The sequence below is a fragment of the Mesocricetus auratus genome, unplaced genomic scaffold (assembly GCF_017639785.1).
Source record: "Mesocricetus auratus isolate SY011 unplaced genomic scaffold, BCM_Maur_2.0 Super-Scaffold_100009, whole genome shotgun sequence".
In the NCBI taxonomy this organism is placed as follows: Eukaryota; Metazoa; Chordata; class Mammalia; order Rodentia; family Cricetidae; genus Mesocricetus; species Mesocricetus auratus.
Window position 1 is genome coordinate 66,528,804 of NW_024429193.1, and position 21,521 is coordinate 66,550,324.

General features: G+C 39.2%; 1 protein-coding gene across 5 annotated transcripts in view; it reads right to left on the reverse strand.

Annotated features, from left to right (window-relative positions):
- The window catches only part of Ash1l (ASH1 like histone lysine methyltransferase), a 139,155-nt gene that overhangs the window by 108,441 nt on the left and 9,193 nt on the right, over positions 1-21,521 (reverse strand). For all 5 annotated transcript variants that reach the window (XM_040752421.1, XM_040752420.1, XM_040752419.1 and 2 more), the window contains exon 2: positions 10,784-11,303. In XM_040752421.1, coding sequence (XP_040608355.1) covers positions 10,784-11,203 — 420 coding nt within the window. In that variant the 5' untranslated portion in view covers positions 11,204-11,303. The remainder of the gene's footprint in view (positions 1-10,783; positions 11,304-21,521) is intronic.

Consider the following 21,521-nt stretch of genomic DNA (forward strand, 5'->3'; position numbering starts at 1 on the left):
AGGAGTGACTGCTTGCACATCCCATACGATAAACATGCATTGACTAAATTGGCCTCCTCCCTACTTTCCCACATTCTGAGCTCACACATTGCTTACTCAAAATGCAGGCCTTCTCCCTTTGCCCGGCTGACCAAGAATCAGAATCAACCTGATTACAAGCACATATTTTTTAAAGGATTTTATTTTTATTTATGAATATGTATGTGTTGGTTTGTACCTGTAAGTAAGGGCCTGTGGAGGGCAGAAGAGGGTGTCAGATACCACAGAATAAGGCATCAAACATGAAAGCTGGGAACCAAACTTAGGTTCTCTCGAAGCACAGAAAATGCTTTTAGCCACTGAGCAATCTCTCCATCTCCACACAAGTACATACTATAGTCTACTCATCAGCCAACCACACTGTATGGAACCTCTCTCTTTTGAAACCCAAAAGGAGGGATTCTCAATTTTGAGCTTGAAGTCTCCTAAGAGTTACTACCGTGTTGCATGTTTACCTATGTATGGCATTACTAACGCTCCTAATAAATCTCTTAACCAAAGGGACTCCATATCCCCCTTGCAAACCTGAGACCTTATAGTGACTAGTTGTCAAAGAGTTGTAATAATATAGAATTGTGTATTCAGGCATGGATTGACTTACAAGGTAAGATCAGACAGGAAAATTCTGTTTCATTATATATTCTACCATGTCTCTCTATATGTCACATTTCATAAAAGATCCGAGGTTTGGAGGTAGCAAACTGGCTTAGCAACTTGCAAATGACCCAAGGTCCATGCCCAGAATCCACATAAAGCTTTGAGGAGAGCACTAACTCTACAATGTTCCCCTCTGAACCTGGTCCACACACTGTGGCACATGTACCCCCAAAACAAACAAACAAATACACACACACACACACTCTCTCTCTCTCCTGTCTCCTCTCTCTCCCTCTCTCTCTCCTCTCTCTCCTCTCTCTCTCCCTCCCTCCCTCCCTCCCTCCCTCCCTCCCTCCCTCCCTCCCTCTCTCTCAGATTTGTTACCATACAGGAATTCTAGAGTCTCCCCTCAGAAGTCTTCATTTAATACCATACAGCTCTATTTCAGAAATAATTAGTAATGTGCACTTACTCAGTCATCTGTATATGAGCAGATCTGGAATAATTAACAAGTCATTACAATGAAATAAGAGATATGACTAGACAGTTACAAAAATTAACATGTGAATTATTGAGCTAAAGTGATGATTTTTAGGCTTAATTCTCTGGCACCAAAGAAGCTATGCCTTTTATCAATTTGGTTCAATGAAGACTTCCATTAGCAAAAACAATCAAACACTCATAGACCTCATACTTCCATTATGTACACTATGAAAAAAATGACAATTAGGACACAAGCAGATATCCTTTCCATTCCACACTCTAAAAAAAGTGAGGATTGGAGAGATGGCTCAGCAGTAAAAAGCCAAGGCCCACAACCAAAATGACAAGAAAAAGTGAACTGGGAAACCAAACAAATAGTACATGGGAAATACCCTGGTCACAAATGGAATTGACACATCAGTCTTCAACCCCAGGACCAACAACCAGCTAGGCCTGGACAGTGAGAAAGAGGGCTGCTGACAATGAAATGTAAAAACTGAAAAGAAAATCACCTTAACTCTCAGGTGAGAGAAAAACAAGTAGTATCTTACAGTATAGTTTCAAAACAAAAATATATGCAATGGAAATAGAGACTTGAGTCCACATGGGAGGGTGAGGGAAGAGTTCAGACACGGAGATATAAATCTTTAAATGCCCCACCCCACACATTCTCTTCCTTTATTGTATCAGCTGGCTATTTACCCTTTTTAAATGTAGCACTTTACTAATCTTTCTATTTAGAACTGAATTTATCTTTATGAATATTGGCCTGCATATATATACGATTGTGGCATGTGTGCATCTGATACCCATAGAGCCCAAAGGTGGCACTGGAGTGCAGATGGTTGTGAGCAGCCATATATGTGCTAAGAACCAAACATGGGTCCTTGCAATAGCAGAAAATGCTTTTAACCAATGAGCTACTTTTCTCACCCCTCAATTTAGTAAACTTAAATTTACTTCTTAAATTTAGGTAGCTTAATTCTCAAGATCGGGACAAACAAACAAACAAAAAACCTAAGGTTACTATTAACTATACTTAGGAAAGTTTCAACTTGTTTGATAATCTCTGCCATAATTCCTCAATTATAATCAACAGAATTTAAAATGAAAAGCTACCATGCTCCCCTATTTTGGCTTTTATCTTCAATAGTATTCTGCAAACCACCCATATAAAAAAAGAAGTGGATAAAGAACGAGATGAAATTCACAATTTTTGTTGAAAATGGGATTCAGTGTCTATTGTGCTTTATTGTGAATGCTACTGTCCAACACACACATGCAATGCAAAATAAATAAATAAATAAATAAGAGTAAGAGATTTTCTACAAAGTTGGAATGAAGAAAAATTTTTCTATACATTCTGTACTAGAAGGAAGAAAAGAGAATGCAAGGGTCCCTTCCCTTTCTCGCGCACCAGAACCACACAGAACAGAGGCTGCAGAGATCACACTTCCCTATATAGTTGCCTTTTAATGCTTTAGCAATTAAGCCCTATAGCATAGCCAATAACATGCATATGAAGTAAAAACGGATGCCATGGTGGCTGGAGAGATGGCTCATTGGTTAAGAGCACTGGCTGCTCTTCCAGAGGACCTAAGTTCAATTCACAGCAACCACATGGCAGGTTCCACATCCCTAGTTCCAAGGGATCCAACAACCTCACACAGAGGATACCAACGCACATAAAATAAAAATAAATCTTAAAAAAAATAAATTTAAAGCCGGGCGTTGGTGGCGCACGCCTTTAATCACAGCATTCGGGAGGCAGAGGCAGGCGGATCTCTGTGAGTTTGAGGCCAGCCTGGTCTACAAAGTGAGTTCCAGGACAGCCTCCAAAGCTACAGAGAAACCCTGTCTCGAAAAACCCAATAAATAAATAAATACGTAAATAAATTTAAAAAGGGATGCCATGAAAGGGGAGTACTCTTGTATAGATCTATGCATTTTAAACTCTTACACTCAAAATGGCATTTATAAGCAGTAGAAAACTTTTTGTTTTTCTGCAGTTTCTATAATTCATGCTGATTTACTTTGGGGGGAGGGTGTTTCAAGAAAGGGTTTCTCTGTGTAGTTCTGGCAGTCTTGTAACGCACTCTGTAGACCAGGCTAGCCTTGAATTCACAGATCCTCCTGCCTCTGCTTCCTGAGCACTGAGATTAAAGGTGTGCGCCACCACCACCCAGCATGTTTACTGAGTTTTACTTAACATACGGAAAGCTCTACAATAATGCCTTTAAATGAGGTCTTTGCCAAATATATCTAAGATGCAGCATTTAAAGTTGAAATTGCAAAATACTGATGCTGAGAAAGACCAAATCTATGAACAGTAGGTATAGAAGGGGAAGCATCCATGAAGGCATGGGAAGCATTCTTAAAAGTATGGGAACAGATAATTTTCAAGAGTCAGGAAAAGAGTTGCCAATCCAGATACAGGAGGCATTCAGGACACTAAACAGACCAGAAAAGTTACCTCCCTCGCCATACTGTAACTAAAGCTCTAAGTACACAGAATAAAGGCAGACAAGCAAAGGCACACACAGCAGGCCTAGTAGACTAAGAGCAGACTATTCAGCTGAAACTTTAAATGCCAGGACAGATGTACTGAAGTTCTAAGAGACAACTGCCAACAAAACTACTACTATGCTCAGCAAAACTGTCACAACTGAAAGAAAAATAACATTTCATAATAATAATAATAATAAACAGGCTAAAGGAAATTCTATAGAAAATCTTTGAAGGGATCCTTTAGAAAAGTTCACCCATGAAGTCACAGGAAAGAATAAATCATGCTAGTATAATAGCAAGAAAGGAAGAAGAAAAAAAATACAAAATCAACAAAATGATAGGCACCAACACACACCTTTGAATAACTCTGAAGATTAATGGTTGCAACTCCTAAATCAAAAGACACAGACTAGTAGATTGGGCCCCAAAACAGAAACCATCTGTAAACTACCTTTAAGAGATGCATATTTCCACAAAAGACAGACACTATCTAGTGTGAAGGGTGTTCCAAGCCAGCAGACCTGGAAATAAAGCTGGCGTCAATGATCGCTGATGAAACAGACTTCAAACAAGAACTATCAAGAAAAGATAGTCACCTTATACTGATTAAGAGAACACTCCACTAAAAAAAGACATTAAGATTCTGAACACATATGCCCCAAACACAGGTGCATCCAATTTCATAAAATATTATACTGATGTAAAGTCACAGTTTCATCTAGCACAATGGCAGTTGGTAACTTTAACCTCTCATTAAGTGACAGGTGTTTCCAACAAAAAGTAAGCAGAGAAACATCTGAATTAAATGATATCCTAAATAAAAGGGTCCTAACATACATCTACCTATAGAACATCCATCCCATTCAAACACTGTAGAATATTCATTCTTCTCAGAAGTCCATGGAACTGTCTCTAAAAGAGATTACACATCAGGACACAAAGCACAACAGAGTAGGAGAAACCCTACGGCAGACACAAACTCATGGAGATTAAACAGCACATTACTGAATAATAACTTCAGTGATTAAGAGCACTCACCGCTCTTCCAGAAGACCTGGGTTCAATTCCCAGCACCTACATGGCAGCTCATAACTCTCTGTAATTACAGTTCCAGGAGACCCAACACCCACGACAAAACACCAATGTATATAAAATAAAGATAAATAATTCTAGAATCAAATGAAAGCACAATACTCTCAACTCCTACAGGATACAAGGAAAACAGTCCTTAAAGGGAAAGTTTATAGTTTTAAATGCTTATATTAAAAAACAAACATCACAGAAAAATCTGAAACAACCTAATGATATCTTGACGCAGTAAAAGGAAAACCAAGTGAAATCCCCAAAGAGTAGATCATTAAGATTAGGGAAGAAATTAATTAAAAGGAATCAAATAAACATAAGCAACATATAGAGCCAAAAATGAAACAACAACAACAAAAACCAAACCTGGTTCTTTAAAACAATAGAAAATGCCGGGTGGTGGTGGCATAGGCCTTTAATCCCAGCACTCGGGAGGCAGAGGCAGGCGGATCTCTGTGAGTTTGAGGCCAGCCTGGTCTACAAGAGCGAGTTCCAGGACAGCCTCCAAAGCCACAGAGAAACCCTGCCTTGAAAAACCAAATACATAAATAAATATTAAAAAATGAATAAAACGATAGAAAAAAATCAGTTCTCTAAAAAGACAGAAAAACTGGTTAACAAGATAGAAAAACCCTTAACCAAAATAACCAAAAGAGAGAAGGCCAAAATAAAATCAGACCTGAAAAGGGAATCATTTCAATGGATACTAATAGAATTCAGATTATCATTAGGTCTTACCTTAAAAACACATATTCCACTAAATTAAGAAATCTAAAAGAAATCAATTTCTAGATGCATTATGATCTGCCAATTTAAATGAAGAGATTTAGAAATGTAAACATATCTGTAACAGTGAGATAAAAACAGGAATTAAAATTCTGGTGCTTGCCTTTAATCTCAGCACTCAGGAGGCAGAGACAGGTGGATCTCTCTGAGTTCGAGGTCAGTCTGGTGTACAGAGCAAGTTCCAGGACAGTCAGGGCTACACAAAGAAACCCTGTCTTGAAAAACCAAAAACCAAACAAAAACAAACCCAAAACTCTCTCAGCTAGAGACCCAATACAAAAGGATTCAATGGTGAACTTCACCAGATCTTCAAAGACTTAACACCAATTCTTCTTAAACTATTTCATAAAACTAGTTTAGTGATTTAAGAACTTCTGCTGCTCTCAAAAAGGACTGGAATTTAGTGCTAAACACCCACACTAGATGGTATCATCTTATGGTCTCCAGGGGAGCCCACACACATGTGGAAAACAACCATACACATGTAAAAACAAATAAATCTTTAAAAGAAAAAAAGATCATTTACCAAGACCAAGTTGGGTACACTCCAGAGATAAGGGAGAAGTCAATATTTAAGTAGTAAATGTTATAAACATAATAAAGGAGCTGGGCAGTAGCAGTGCACACCTTTAATCCCAGCACTTGTGAGGCAGAGGCAGGGAAATCTCCAGGTTTGAGGCCAGCCTGGTCTACAGAGTTAGTACCAGGAGAGTCAAGGCTACACAGAGAACCAAATAAATAAAACAAATGACAAACTATGGCCAACATCATATATAAAACGGGGGGAGGGACCCTCAAAAGTATTTCTACTAAAATTAGGATAAAACAAGGATGCCCACTTTCTCCACCACTAGAAGAGAGGTCTTAGAGCAGTAGGACAAAATGCAAATAAAAGGACACAAAGAGGAAAGGAAGAAGTCAAAGTGCCTGTCTGTGGATGACAGGACTCTATACCTGACTCTAAAGCCTTAGAAAACTCAAGAGAACTGATACACAATTTAAGCAAAACAGCAGCATACTTAAAGAAAAAAAAAAATCAACAGTCTTCCTTCCTATTTACCAATCATAAGTGTCTCGCCAGTTAAGAACACATACAGCCTCTTGCAGAAGATCCAAGTTCAGTTCCTAGGACACACATGGAGTGGACTGGACAGAACCACCTTTAACTCCAGTTCCAGAGAGATCCTACACCTCTGGCCTGCACAGACATCAACACTCATAGGCACATACACACTTAAAGCAGGAGGAAGAGGAGGAGTAAAAGTAGATGAAGCATGTAAGGTAGAGTTGGGAATGGATGTGATAATGTGTACACACACACACACACACACACACGAAATGCTAAAGTTTAAGTATAATTTTTTAAAAAAGAGTTTTTCAAATGATGCATCAAAACCCAGACATCACAAGTAAAGGTTTATGACATGCTTACAATACCTAGGAATCCCAGCACCAAGAAGGCTAAGGCAGGAGGATCTTGAGTTTGAGGCCAGCTACTCTGAGGTAAGCCTAGGCTTAAATAGTGAGGTTAGTTATGAATAAAAAAATGTTAACCCAATGCTGGACCTCATATATACTACACAAGGACTTTACCACCTGAACTACTACATCCGAGCTCCCAAGATTATTTAAGAATTGAAAACCACACACTTCTGCATGGCAAATTGACATAGTATCTAAGGGAAACTATCCAACTGAAGGTTAACAAGATGGCTCTTAGGGTGAGGGTGCTTGCCAACAAGCCTGAGAACCTGACCCCCAGACCCCCAGAACCCACCCCCACAACTTACACTCTGACACCCACAAGCATACTGTGGCATGCATGTGCATGCAGACATGCACATATATAACCAATACATATTTAAAAAATACACATTGAAAAAATTTAAATCCATATTTTAAAAAGCAACGTCACTCCTGCTATTTAGGAAAAATCTCCAGAATTAGCTTAAAAAGCACTTGGTAAGCAGAGGCATGCTGGTCTACCTAGTAAGCTACAGGCCAGATGGAGGTGACATAGAGAAAAACAATATATAGAACAATGTTAACGATATGGTATTTGTGTTTTTTTAAATGGAGAATATGTATGTAGGAAACATGTATGTGCTTGTATATACACGTTTCTGGAAGATGTAAAAGCAATGCATTATTTGCTCTTCTGGAAGTGTCTTTGTATCGATTTTGGTTCTAAACAACATCTTTTTTATTTTAAAATTTTGTGTAGGGGTGCTTTGCGTGTGTGTGTGTGTGTGTGTGTGTGTGTGTGTGTCATATTCATCATATTCATGCAGGTGCCCATGGAAGCCAGAAGAAGGTGTGCGAAAATGTGGACCTAGAGTTACAGATGGTTTTGAGCTGTCATATGGATGCTGGGAATGGAACACAGGTCCTCTAGAAGGGCTGAGCCATCTCTCTATCCCTAAATACAGCATAATCTTAATTATAACCATCCTAGCAAAGGTAACCCTAAAGACATATTAAATAGAAAACTTTATTCACTTTACTTCAGAAACTATTTTTCTACTCATCAGATAACATTATTACATTATCATGGTATTATCAAGCCAACTCCCTAAATGGGGAATCTAAAATGGACAGTTTTGAACAATGAGAATACATGCAGGAACAATGGGTAATAATATTTGTTGCCAAGAATGTCTACTCCCCTCCTGCTAAGGTTTCAATGTAAATCAAAGTTGCCACCACCCTCCTGTGCCCTCAGAATTTACCAAGTTTACTTATATGGCATGGGTGACTCCAAAGAAGCAACACTGAGAAATCTGCACCTAGCATGGATGATGTACAGATAGAGTACTCTACTAGTCTTCTCCAGCCTACATACTCTAACCTATCCCTGAAACTAAGGTCATGTGTAATCAAGGCAGAACTGCTTACAACACCAACTCCTCCTCTGAGGAAATGCCAACAGTCCACATGACTAGTTGTCAACAGAAGGCCAGAGAACTCAACTTAGTGGTAAAGGCCACATGAAACTCTGGGTTCAACCCCCAGTACTAATAAATAAATCATTTATTAAATGGCCATGATATGAATCCCAGTACTCCAGAGGCAGAGGCAGAGGCAGATATATCTCTGTGAGTTTGGGGCCAGCAAGATCTATACAGCGTGTTCCAGATCTGTCAGACACAGTGAGATTTCCAGCTCAAAATAAAACAAACGGCCGGACATTGGTGGCACCCGCTTTTAATCCCAGCACTCGGGAGACAGAGGCAGGCAGATCTCTGTGAGTTTGAGGCAGGCCTGGTTTACAGAGAGAGAGTTCCAGGACAGCCTCCAAAGCTACAGAGAAACCCTGTCTCGAAAAAACCAAGCAAACAAAAACAAAAACAAAACAAAACAAACAACAACAACAAAAACAACCCAACCAAAACAAAACAAAAAATTCTGGCCAAACCAGGTAGCCTACTCCAGTAAACCCAACCCAAGGAGTGACAAGTTCAGGGTAAAACTTGGCTACATAGCAAATTAGAGGCTAGCCCAAGCTACAAGAGACCCTGTCTTAAACACACAACACACTTCTGCAGCACAGATTCTGAAAACATGTAAAAAGCACAAACATTGGAGCAAAGAGTTATGAGTAATAAGGGCTAACAAGAGAGCTAAGTGAATAAAGGTGTTCTGTCAAGCAAGCCTGATGATCTGAGTTCGATTTCGGGACACATGGTGGAATGAGAACCAACTCAAAGTTGTTCTTATATATACAGGGGGGGAAGGGGAGATGGCTCAGCTGCTGATCCAGAAGAACCAGATTGGATTCTTAGGACCCACAAAGTTGTGGTCACAACTGTATGTAACCCCAGTCCAAGAGGGTTCTCATGCCCTCTTCTGGCTTCTGTAAGCACATGGCATGGTACAGACACACATATAGGTAAAACATCATATACATAAAATAATATGAACCACAGAGAAAAACAATGACAGTCAAGTTTTCATGCAGAGATTACTATTAAATTTTAGATAAAGTGTTAAAAGAATTCAGTCTGACACCATCCTTATTACTAATGCACAGTCTTCATCCTGTAGAGGACACATATTGTATTCATAGACTGATACTAAATAACGTAAAAGGTTGTCACACAAATTGCCACTGTCACTAGACAGAGTGAAGTTAAGAAAAATTAGTCATGGGGTTAGAAAGACAGCTCAGTGGTTAAGAACACTGTTCTTCCATTGGACCAGAGTTTAGTTCCCAGTATCCACATGGAACCTCACAACAGTCTGTAACTCCAATTCTAGGAGTTCCTACACCTTTTTCTGGCCTTTGTGGGAGCCAGGTAAGAGCATATTGAGAAGAGACATACAAGCATGCAAGACACCCATAAACCTCAGATCATTTATTTGCTTGTTTATTTATTTATTTTGAGAGAATGTCTCACTATGTAGCTCTGTCTGGCCTGGAATTCACCATGTAGACCAAGCTGACCTCAAACTCAAGAGATCTACCTGCTGCTGCCTCCCAGATACTTGAGTCCAAGGCATGAACCATCACAACCATGTTAAATCAATTTAAAAAATTAGTCATTATATTTGAGTAGTGACAGGAAGAAGACAACTTGGTTTTTTGTTTGTTGCTTTCGGTCAGGATATCCTGTACTGGTTTCCAGAGAAGCCAGGGTTATTGATCTGCAGTATGCCTAAGAGAAACAGCAACATGAATGTCTTATAAAAGAATTCACTTAACAAAAGCTCTCACTACGTTGATGAATCACATCTTTTCAACCATGTTAAGAGAGGTGCTATGATAATTTTTTATCTGAGCCTCAATTTATTTGTTGATGTGTTCATTCCTTCATTATTGGAAATAGAAAGACAAGATTCAAATCTACATTTCCTAAATATAATCACCACCTTTTTTCCCACTGTTACATTAGGAACAACAATCTACTTTGTTTAGCACAAATTAGCTCTGTTTAACATGTCATAATTTTATAGATAATAATACAGATACAGACATATGTGCCTGTAGGATGACTCAGCTGGTAAGGACACTGGTCTTGAAAGCAGGCCCTGAGTTTACTCCTTAGAAATCATGTGAAGGTGAAAAGAATTGACACCAAAGTTGTCCTCTGACCTCTACATGCATGAAGTGGCATTCCCTATACACATTCACACAAATAAAAAAATTCTAGGAATAGATATAATTACGTTGTTATGCTTTTAGCATCCCTGTAGCCTGTTTAGAAATATCTACAGGTTAGTGTAAATAAGGATGAATAGAGAAAACCAAATATTGCAATGACTGTATACTGTTGTAGAGTTTACTCACCCACTTTGAAGGGCAGTGTTCATTCTTCTCTTCTGTCATCTTCCCACTTTTAAGTGCTTTCCTTGAGTGCTTGATGGTTGTTTTTATGGCAGGTCGACACACATAGTTCTCCAAGTTCTTTGGAGGTTTTTTAGTTCTTTTAGCCTGAAGGCCAATTTTCAATTTTAAGTTTCCCTCTGAGAAATTTGTTTCTTTCACTGAAAACTGTTGCTGTGCATCAGGCAAACCATCATCTTTTCCTACTTCACTGCTCCCTTCTCGAGTCCGCTTGCGCGGGTCCTCGTCTTCTTTCGTGTCACTCTCTATCTCTACTTCTCTCTTGCTGGCCAGAGTGCCAGTACTGATGGTACAAGGACTCTTTCTTGAAAATCCTTCGGGATCAGAACCCAATCCTAACATAGCAGTATTCCTAGAGTCCATCACAAGTGTGTTATTGCCAAGGAATCTTACAAAACTTTTACAGAACACTGTTCCATAAAAATATATGGTTTTCCAAAACTTGCGACCAGCATCTCTTTCCCTGCAGGATAGATCATAACAAAAATTTATCAGAAAATAAACAAGAAAGAGCAATAAGGACAGCAGGACAAGCATCAAAAAAAAAATCAGTAAATCAAAATGTAGCACAGAATATATACAAATCATTTACTCGTGAATTCACTTAAAAACTTCAGATTTCTTTTCATATGAACAAGCTACAATATTGTGGCAGATATCAAAATTTAAGAATCACCGTTACAGCAGAGCATGGAGGCTCATTCCTAGATCCCAGTACTTCAGGGGCCAAGACAAGGGAACCTCAAGTTTGAAAGAAAACACAGAGAGATCTGTCTCTTTCCTTTCTCTGCTCAGTATGTGTGGGTGTGTGGGTCTTCTGTTTTGACAAAGGGTCTCATATAACCCAGGCTGGTCTTGAACTGTTAGTTGAAGATGATCTTTATCTGATTCTACTGCCTCCAGCTCCCAAGTGCTAGGATTACAGGTGTGCACCACAATTGGCTTGAGACGGTAGCCCTTTAAAAAAAAAAAATCAGGCAAAGTGTACAATTCTTTAATACCAGCACTCAAGAGAAGAGGCAGATCTCTGAATTTAAGAATAGCCTGGTCTATAGAGCAAGGTCCAGGACAGCCAGGGCTACACAAAGAAACCTTGTCTAGGAAAACAAAACATAAAAAACTAAAAATCATTTATTTTAACGAGACAGGGTTTCTCTGTATTGTTTTGGAGGCTGTTGGTCCAGCCCGGCCTCGAACTCACAGAGATCCGCCTGCCTCTGCCTCCCGAGTGCTGGGATTAAAGGCGTGCGCCGCCACCACCACCCGGCCCTAAAAATCATTATAAACCAGCCAAAAAGCCTTTCGCAACTGATGCCCAAACATGACTACAACATAGAAATAACTGTGTGTGTTTTAAGTCTGTTTCTCCTCTCCATACCACCCTCCATGCTCTCATCCTCTAAGACAAGATCTGCCAATAAAGCTCAGATTCCTCCTTCTCAGCCTCCAAAATGCTAGGACAAAAAAGGAGCACCTCTATGTCTGACATAAGAATTTAATTTTAAAAGAACACATTTTTTACATTTTTAAACAAAATATTTTTATTTTTAGTGGCTTTAGGTGGGTTTCAGTGTTCAAACATTTTATTTTAAAGACTGTCAGGATTAGAACTGGAGAAATAAATAGCTGAGTAGTTAAGCACACTGGCTGTGCTTCCACAAGGCGAGGATTCAAAATCCCAGCACCTGCATGGTGGCTACAGGTTAGGAGTCTCAGGCAGAAATAATCTCTGTTGCTACCACACACCAACTCTGAATTCATTGTGAAAATATCCCTAGGTGTTAACTAAATGCCAAGTATTATACTGTGTCCTAAAAATATGTATCCAATAGACCCACTTTCTAAAATTGAGGTCTATAATCTAGTTCAAACATGAACATTAAATAATTATAGAAATCATTGATAACTGACAAATTTATTTTCATTAAGTTTTCCTAATAGCAAATAGTTGAAACATTTCAATTTCCCAAATATATGTTTTCAAATCAACATGCCAACTTAAAAAAAGGTTAAGTAGCCTGCCTAATCTAAGAATCTGCATATAGAAACCTCTTTAAGAAGATTTATTTATTTATGCATATGAGTGTTCTATTAGCATGTATGACTGCAATAAGAGGCATCAAATCTTATTATAGATGGTTGTGAATCACCATGTGGGTGCTGAGAATTGAACTCAGGTCCTCTGGAAGAGCAGCCAGTGCTCTTATCTATCGTGAGCCATCTCTCCAGTCACTGGGCCTTCCTTTTTATTACATAAAGCTCCTCAGGAAACCAACCAGGTTATCATAAAATCAGAAGGCCGACTAGTAAATAAAAAGCAAAACAAAATAACTCAGTATTCTCTTCAAAAAGTGTTTATTTATTGTGACCTGAGGACTGTTGCAGAAGTCCTGGGTTTGGTTCCCAGCACCCAGATGACTCACTACTATCTATAACTCCAGTTCCAGGGTATCCAATTCCCTCTGTGACCTACGTAGGCACCAGGCATACAAGTGGTATATATACATACATTCAGATAAAATGCTTACACACATAAAACTTTTAAAAAAATCTTTAAAAGTGTATTATTGCTAGTGTTTGGGTGTGTGTTTGAAAGTGTAGGTGTGTTAGCACCACGGCACACATATTGAGTCAGAGGACAAATTACAAGAGCAAATTCTCTTTCTACCATGGGTTCTGAGGTTGAACTCAGATGGTCAGGCCCAAGTGACAAGCACTATTAACTGCTGAACTTATACATCAGGTTTATAATACATTATGCTTTTTCACATTTTAATTCTCTATGTATAGGTGATTATATGGCTGTTTACCATGTGTGAGCCTGGTGCCCAGGGAAGCCAGAAGGGGGCATCAGAACCGTGAAACTGGAGTTACTAATAGTTGGCTGTGAGCTGCCATGTGGGTGCAGGGAATCCAACTTGAATCCTCTACAAGAGCAAAATGCTTTTAACCTCCAAGTTATCTCTCCAGCCTCTAATAATTCAGTGTTTTGAGGACTGAAAGATATTTTCATTTCATATATCTGTCTGGGATTACATCTTATTTGTACAGCATTCATCCTATATGTGCAAGACCCTAGGCATAATCATTAGCAGTGGCAAAAAAAATTTAACAAAAAATACAGCCAAATGAAATGGTGTATGCATATAATGCCAAAACTTGAGAGGTTTGAAGCAGAGCTTTCAAGCTCATGGCCAGACAGATGGGCAAGTTAGTGAGACCCTGTCTCAAGAACAAAACAGAGACAGAAAGAAAACAACAAACACATGCCTGATTAAAGATCCATGCCTACAATTTTTTTTATGCTTCAAGAGCATATGTGGTCCAGTCACATGCTTTCTCTCCCCATAAAACACAAAATTCTACTGGTTTTCATGATAGATTTAGAATCCTGAAATCCCCAAAGCTAAAAAAACAAAAACAAAAAAAAAAGTTCTTCCCCTCATCAGTGACAAAACTTGAACTGAAATGATTTTAGTTTTAATTATCAGAATTTCTGTGAAACACATTCAATAATACAGACTATTAAAGTGTTTGATAAAAGAGTGCTTTCCCAAAAATCTTTTATCAGTTCATTTAGTCAATACTGTACTATTTAAAAGTTTAAAAAAATAGTAGTACAAAAGCAACAACCCCCAAGCAAAACTTCTGGCATCAAATGTTCTGATTATGGTTGTGCAGTGCTGCACACCTTTAATCTCAGTGATAAGGCTAGGGAGGCAGAGTCAGGCAGATCTCTGTGAGTTCAAAGCCAGTCTGGTCTAAAGAGTAAGTTCCAGGGTAGCCAGGGTTATACAGAGAAGCCCTGTCTCAAAAAACCAAAAGGTTCTACATTATAGACTCAGAGTTTTTGCTGTTATTGTCTTGATAGTTTCATTACAGGCCTTAAACTTGTTATCTTTCTGCTTCAACCTCCCAAGAACTGAGATTATAGGACTATACGATGGGCTGAAGGTAAGCCTAAATAAGGTTACAATATAAAAGTGAACCTTAAAAACACCATCATTTAGCCGGGCAGTGTTGGTACACATCTTTAATCTCAGCACTCAGAAACAGAGGCAGGTGGAGGACAAGCTGGTCTAAATAATGAGTTTCAGGACAGCCAGTGCTATGTAGAGAGACCCTGCCTGCCTCAAACCAAGCCAAAATCAACCAAACAAAAAAACCCACCATACCACTGATTAAATTTTTTAAAATTCATTTTATTTTTCTGTTATAGGTGTTTTGCCAGAAGGCAGCAATGGATCCCTGAGACTGGAGTTACAGTGTGAGCCATTATGTTGGTACTGGTAATCAAATGTGGGTCTTCTGGGTGAACAGCCAGGAGTCTCAACCACTGAGCCATCCCTCTAGACTCAAAGACAACTCATAATCTCTCACCCACCTCTGATTTTTTGATGCAGTTTCTCTGTTTAGCTCTGTCTGTCCTGGAACTCATTTTGTACACCAGGCTGGTCTTGAACTCAAGAGATACACCTGCCTCTGACTCCTTAGTGCGTGGATTAGAGTCATGTGTTACCACACTCGCCAAAATTCTTTCTTTTATAACAACTTACCCAGTAACTTGAGATCATTCCTGACTCCCTTCCCTCTCTCAATTGACCTCTATATGCAGTCTGCCAGCAAATGTCAGTTTTATTTTCAAAACAGTCATTTCTCACTACTTCAATAACTACTATATAAGAATGACTTTGTTCTGTCTGTCAAAAGTAGTAGTATTTTTAATGATTTGATATACTGCAGAACTGTATTGAGAAGTTTCGAATTTGGGCCAATCAAGATGGCTCAGCAGGTAAAAAAGGCAGTTGCTACTCAGGCCGGATGACCTGAGCTTGATCTCTGTAACAGAGGTCTCTGGAAGAACAGAGATTGATGCTATGCACCCATTAGAGCTGTGACACCTGAGCTCTCACCCTCTCATCCACACACACACAATAATAAAAAACCTAAAACAGCCAGGCAGTGGTGGAGCACACCTTTGGTTCCAGCACTCAGGAGGCAGAGGCAGGAGGATCTCTACAAGTTCGAAGCCAGCCTGGTCTACAGAGCAACACAGAGAAACTCTGTCTTGAAAAAATTAAAAAAAAAAAAAAAAACGAAACTTAAAAACAAAAACAAATAAATAAATCAGTTACCAAATGGCAATGACTATGCTTATTAAATTTTATTAAACAAATCCAAAGAAATTTCAACTCCCTGAAATACATACTGCAATATAATCTGGTAGTCAATAGGATTAGAAGTTTTAATTTTAATTTTATTTATCTTGTTGTATATGTATGATGGATACATATAGGTGTATTGGTGTCTTTCTCTTCCACTTTGTCTTATTTCTTTGAGAATGATTTTGTCTGTGTGTGTTTGTGTAGGGTGGAGGACAATTTTAAGGAATCAGCTCTGTGGGCCTTAGAAATCAACCTTAGGTCAATTACTCAGATTCATAGCAAGCACCTTTACTTGCTGTGATATCTCATAAGCCCACATAAAAAGAAACAAAAATAAAAACAGGATCTCACTGTGTATCCTTGGCTGCCTGGAACTTGCTATATATGCTCACCTGGAACTCACAGAGATCCACCTGCCTCTGTCTCTGCCTCCATAATGCTGGAATTAAAGGTGTGCACCACCAAGCCCAGCTCACTAGCTCACCAAAATACACACCCAGAATGAAGCTAGTAATATCTGAGGTGACAGAGTCAATATTCTGTTTTGATCATTATGCAATATATGCATATACTGAAATAATCAATTATAATGTACACAATCACCATGTTAACAGAAAACAAAGATGTGTGAAAGGAAGACAGCAATAACAAGTTACAAACTTCGTTTTTTTTGTTTGTTTGTTTGTTTTTTGTTTTACGAGACAGGGTTTCTCTGTATTGTTTTGGAGGCTGTCGGTCCAGCCTGGCCTCGAACTCACAGAGATCCGCCTGCCTCTGCCTCCCAAGTGCTGGGATTAAAGGCATGCGCCACCACCGCCCGGCAAGTTACAAACTTCTATAAACTTCTATGATACTACACTTTCCTATTACCTAAGTAGTCATTTTTAAGTCTCACTTGCTGGTTTGATTTGGGATTACCAGCACTCTCAGTGTTGGTATCCCTTGAGGCCAGTCTTTTCCAACTCTAAATTCTGAGCATTAAATTACACTGTACATGACTTTTAAACTCTAGACTTTATCAGAGCCTGTTCAATATTTTTTGCAAAGCCCATTCCTCTTCCAATCTCTGTAACTGTATTACCACCAGTTGCTCAAGTCAGAAACCTGGCAGTCATTCTGAATTTTCTAGCTATCCCCAACTTTCAACCTAACACCAAAACTTACCAATAACTGGCTGATTATACCCCCATCCTCTTCAATTCCACTGCTACTGTTTAACACCCCCCCACCTCAGCCCAGGATACAGAAAATGTTTCTAATTTCTTGGTCTATCTACCTTGTTTTCTTTCCCCCTGGGTTCAAATTATAGTCAAAAAGATGTTTTGGAAAATACCATCTGTATACTTAAAACCATACTTTTAAAAATCTCTTTTCAGATATAAAACCCTTCAATCCCAAATGTAACTAGTAACATACTCAGCAGCACAATATTTAACACACACATGAGGCACGTACAAGTTCAAAGTCAGACCCAGAGCACTTGGAATTATCCTGTGCAAACAGGAATTGTTAGAGCTCTTTGAAAAGTATATAGGATGGCACTTTACAGATAATGAGCTTGTTTTGGTTGTAACTGCTGTTACCTATATGGAGACTTACTGTTTCTCACTGTGCTACAATCAGAGCAAGAGTCAAGAAACAACCCAAAGCACCAAATACTGATAACACTTATGGTGTTTGTTGTGTTCTACATATTTTTCCCTTCCATTAGAACATATAGTTACTTCTCTCTGTATGACACTTTCTTCTAATCTCTGCCCAGATTACTTCTGCTCCAAATCAATTAAAAGTTCTAGGAATCAAATGCAGGCCATCAGTCTTGGTAGAAAGCATCCTTACCTGCCCAGCAATCTTGCTGTCCTCTGTAAACATTTTCTGTGGAGGAACTAAAGCCCTCTCTCAGTGAAAATAGCAGTGTAAAATGGTGTGATAATGTTGGGAAAGAGTTTGGTAGTTCTTCAAAGGGTACGTGGTTGCCCTATGGCCCTGGCAATTTCACTCTTAGATGCATACCAAAGACAAATGAAAATATAGTGCACACAGATGCTCACAGCAACATTATCTCAACCAAGGGGTGTTAGCATTAAAACAATGTCAGCCAGATGGCTACAACATGCCTAGAATACCAGCATCGATAGAGCAGAGGCAGGAGGTCACTGAGTTCCAGAATGAAGTGGTCTACCATTATGCAAGTTCTAAGTTCCAGATCAGCCAGGGCTACATGGTGAGGTACTGTGCCCCCCAATAAATGAACAAACAAATATATTAGAAAGCCAGAACTGTAGAGATGATTCAGTGGTTAAAAGCATTTGTTGCTCTTGCAGAGGATCCAGGTTCGGTTCCCAGGACCCACATGGTGGCTCATAATCATCTATAACTTCAGTTCCAGGGGATCCAATGCCCTCTCCCAACGTCCACGTGCATGAGGTATAAACACACACATGCAAGCAAACATTCATACACGTAAGAATGAATATATTTAAAAGCAATTTAAAATAAGAACTTAAAACATTAAAGAACCTTCAAAACACGCTAAATTAAAGAAGTCAGTTACATAAGACAATAGTATACAATTCTATCCATACGACATATGTTAAAAAAAGATGGTTCAGTAGTTAAAGTCTTTGCCACCAAGGCTGATGACCTGAGTTCTGAGTTCTACCCTCTGAACCCATAAGGCGAAAGGAAAGAAAATTGTCCTCTAACCATGTCACACCCCCTGACACACACACACACACACACACACACACACTCTCTCTCTCTCTCTCTCTCTCTCTCTCTCTCTCTAAAAATTTTAAGACATATCTGTGTATGACAGCAAATTCAATACCAACACTTGGGAGGCAGAAGTAGATACGAATATCAGGAGTTCAGGGCCATCCTGAGTGACATGACACCTTGTATCAGCAAAACAAAAACAGACCCATATGCCAAGCATGGTAGCCCATGTCTTTAATTCCCAGCACTCAGGAGGGAGGAGGCAAGTGGATCTCTGAGTTCAAGACCAGCCTGGTTCAGAGTGAGTTCCAGGACAGTCAGAGCTATACAGAGAAACCCTGTCTTGGGGGGGGGGAAACAAAACAAAACAAAGTCCAGGCAGATATAAGGAAATGAAATTTGTAGTAACTAACTCTAGGGCAAAGGGGAGACTATGTGAGATAAGGAGGGACTGCTAATAGATACTGCGATGAAATATTTTAAAATTGTATTATATGTAGTAATTAAGCAGTCATATAACTATGTAACTATTAAAAAGCCATTCATTTGTACATTTCAGTTAATTTCCATTGATCCAACTAACTCTGCCCCCAGGTGTTAGGATTAGAGTTGTATGCCATCACGCATGGCACTTCCCACTTTCCCCTCTCTATCTTGGACAAATGCACCCTGCTGTATTGTAATGCATTAGTTAACAGATCTCTTAAACTGAAAAGCTCTTGAAGGAAAAAAATGTCTTTTTCCTTCCCCCTAAGCTCGATGCTATTAAAAATTTTTTTTGACGAATCAAACTCAAGGACTTCATGGAAAGAAGTCTTTTCCTACTTTGCACAGATGCAGGGTATGGGAGGCCTATATGGTAGTGCACACTCTTAATCCCAGGGCTCAGGAAGCAAATGAAGGCAGATCTCACAGAGATCTGTGCCAGCAAGGGCTACAAAGGGAGACCTTGTCTCAAAGTAAATATAAATAAACTCAATTAAAGGGTTGAGGGAGACTAGGAGATTCCTCAGCAATTGATGGTCTTGCAGAGGAATTAGGCTCACTTCCCAGCACTGACATGGTGGCTTACAACTATCTGTAACTCCAGTTCCAGGGGATCTGACATCACTTTCTGATCTCCATGGACACCAGATACATACATACATGCAAACAAAATATTCAATATACATAAAATAATTTTTTACAAAGTACACTATGGGTCTGGGGACATAGCTCAATGAGTACGAGCAATGGCTGCAGACACGAAGATTTGAGTTTGAATGTAAAAAGCTAGACATGGCTATCTGAACACTAAGATGGGGAGAGACAGGTAGACACTGGGGCTCAATGGCCAACCAACCTAACTGAAACTGCAAGCTTCTGGTTCAGTGAAGAAGATGAACAGAGGATATGCACACACACGGTAAGTGTTACTCCTGTAAAGTCCTTTTCAATTAGCAGATTCCACAGTGCAAAGAGATAATTTATTTGATATGATACTGCATGCTGACATAAGTGGTTGTTCACTTGGGAGAAAAAAGTTAGATGCATTCTTTTTTTTTTTTTGTGGTTTTTCGAGACAGGGTTTCTCTGAGGCTTTGGAGGCTGTCCTGGAACTAGCTATTGTAGACCAGGCTGGTCTCGAACTCACAGAGATCCACCTGCCTATTCTTTATGTCCTTAAAACAATAGGCTAGAGAGATGGCTCATCAGTTAAGAGCACTGGTTGCTCTTCTAGAGGACCAATGATTCCAAGTATCCACCTGGCAGCTCACACCATCTGAACTCCATTCCAGGGTATCATCCAACACTCTCTTTTGGCCTCCACAGACACCAAACACTCATATGATGCACAGAAATACATGCAAGCCACGTATATAAAACGTATAAAATAAACATATAAAATAAAAAGTTAATAATTTTAACTTTAAAGTACTTACCTAAGTATAAACAAAGACCTGGGGGCTCAACCTCTAACACTGAAAGTGGAGGTAGGGGTAGGAGGCAGAGGATGATGAATTATATCCCTATGCCCCTGGCACTCAGGACACTAAGGAGTGCAGCAACTTCAAGGCCAGCCTCAGTTGCAAACAAAGATCAAATAACTAAAATAAACAGTTCTTAGCTGTACAAAAGCAACTCTATCTTGTGATACATTAGTTAACATGTTTCTCAGAATTGTCTATTAAGAGAAACAGGTTACCTAACATATCACAAGACAGTAATACGCATGTCCAAAGTGGAGATACAAGAAAGGTATTAAATACCTGGGGTGTCTCAGACATGACAGCATGCACCTCTAATCCCATGTTATCAAACAGAAGCAGGAGGACTGCTACAAGTTAAAAGATGGCCTGATCTATATAGCCAGTTTCCAGGCTAGTCGAGGGCACATATTAAAACCCTATCTCAAAAACAAACAGAAAAGAGTATCTGTGGGGAGAAAGAAAAACTAAGGGAGTCAAATTCCCTGGAACAGAAGTTAGAGAGCTGTGAGCCACTACATTAGGAACAGAATCTGGGTTCTCTGCAAGAGCAAAAAATAATCTTAATCACTAAGCCACCTCTCCAATTTCCTCTTACAGTTTTTGTTTTGTTTTTTACAGTAACAGATTAGCAATGCAAACTTTAGAATTGTATTATATGACATTATCTAACAAGTAACTGGCTTTTTTTTTTTTTTTTTTGAGACGGCCTCACTCTGTACTCTGGTTGTCCTGGAACTCAGTAGTTCAGGCTGGCCTCAAACTCAGAAAATCTGCCTACCTCTGCTTCCCAAGTGCTAGGCTTAAAGGCAGTTGCCCCTACATCCAGCC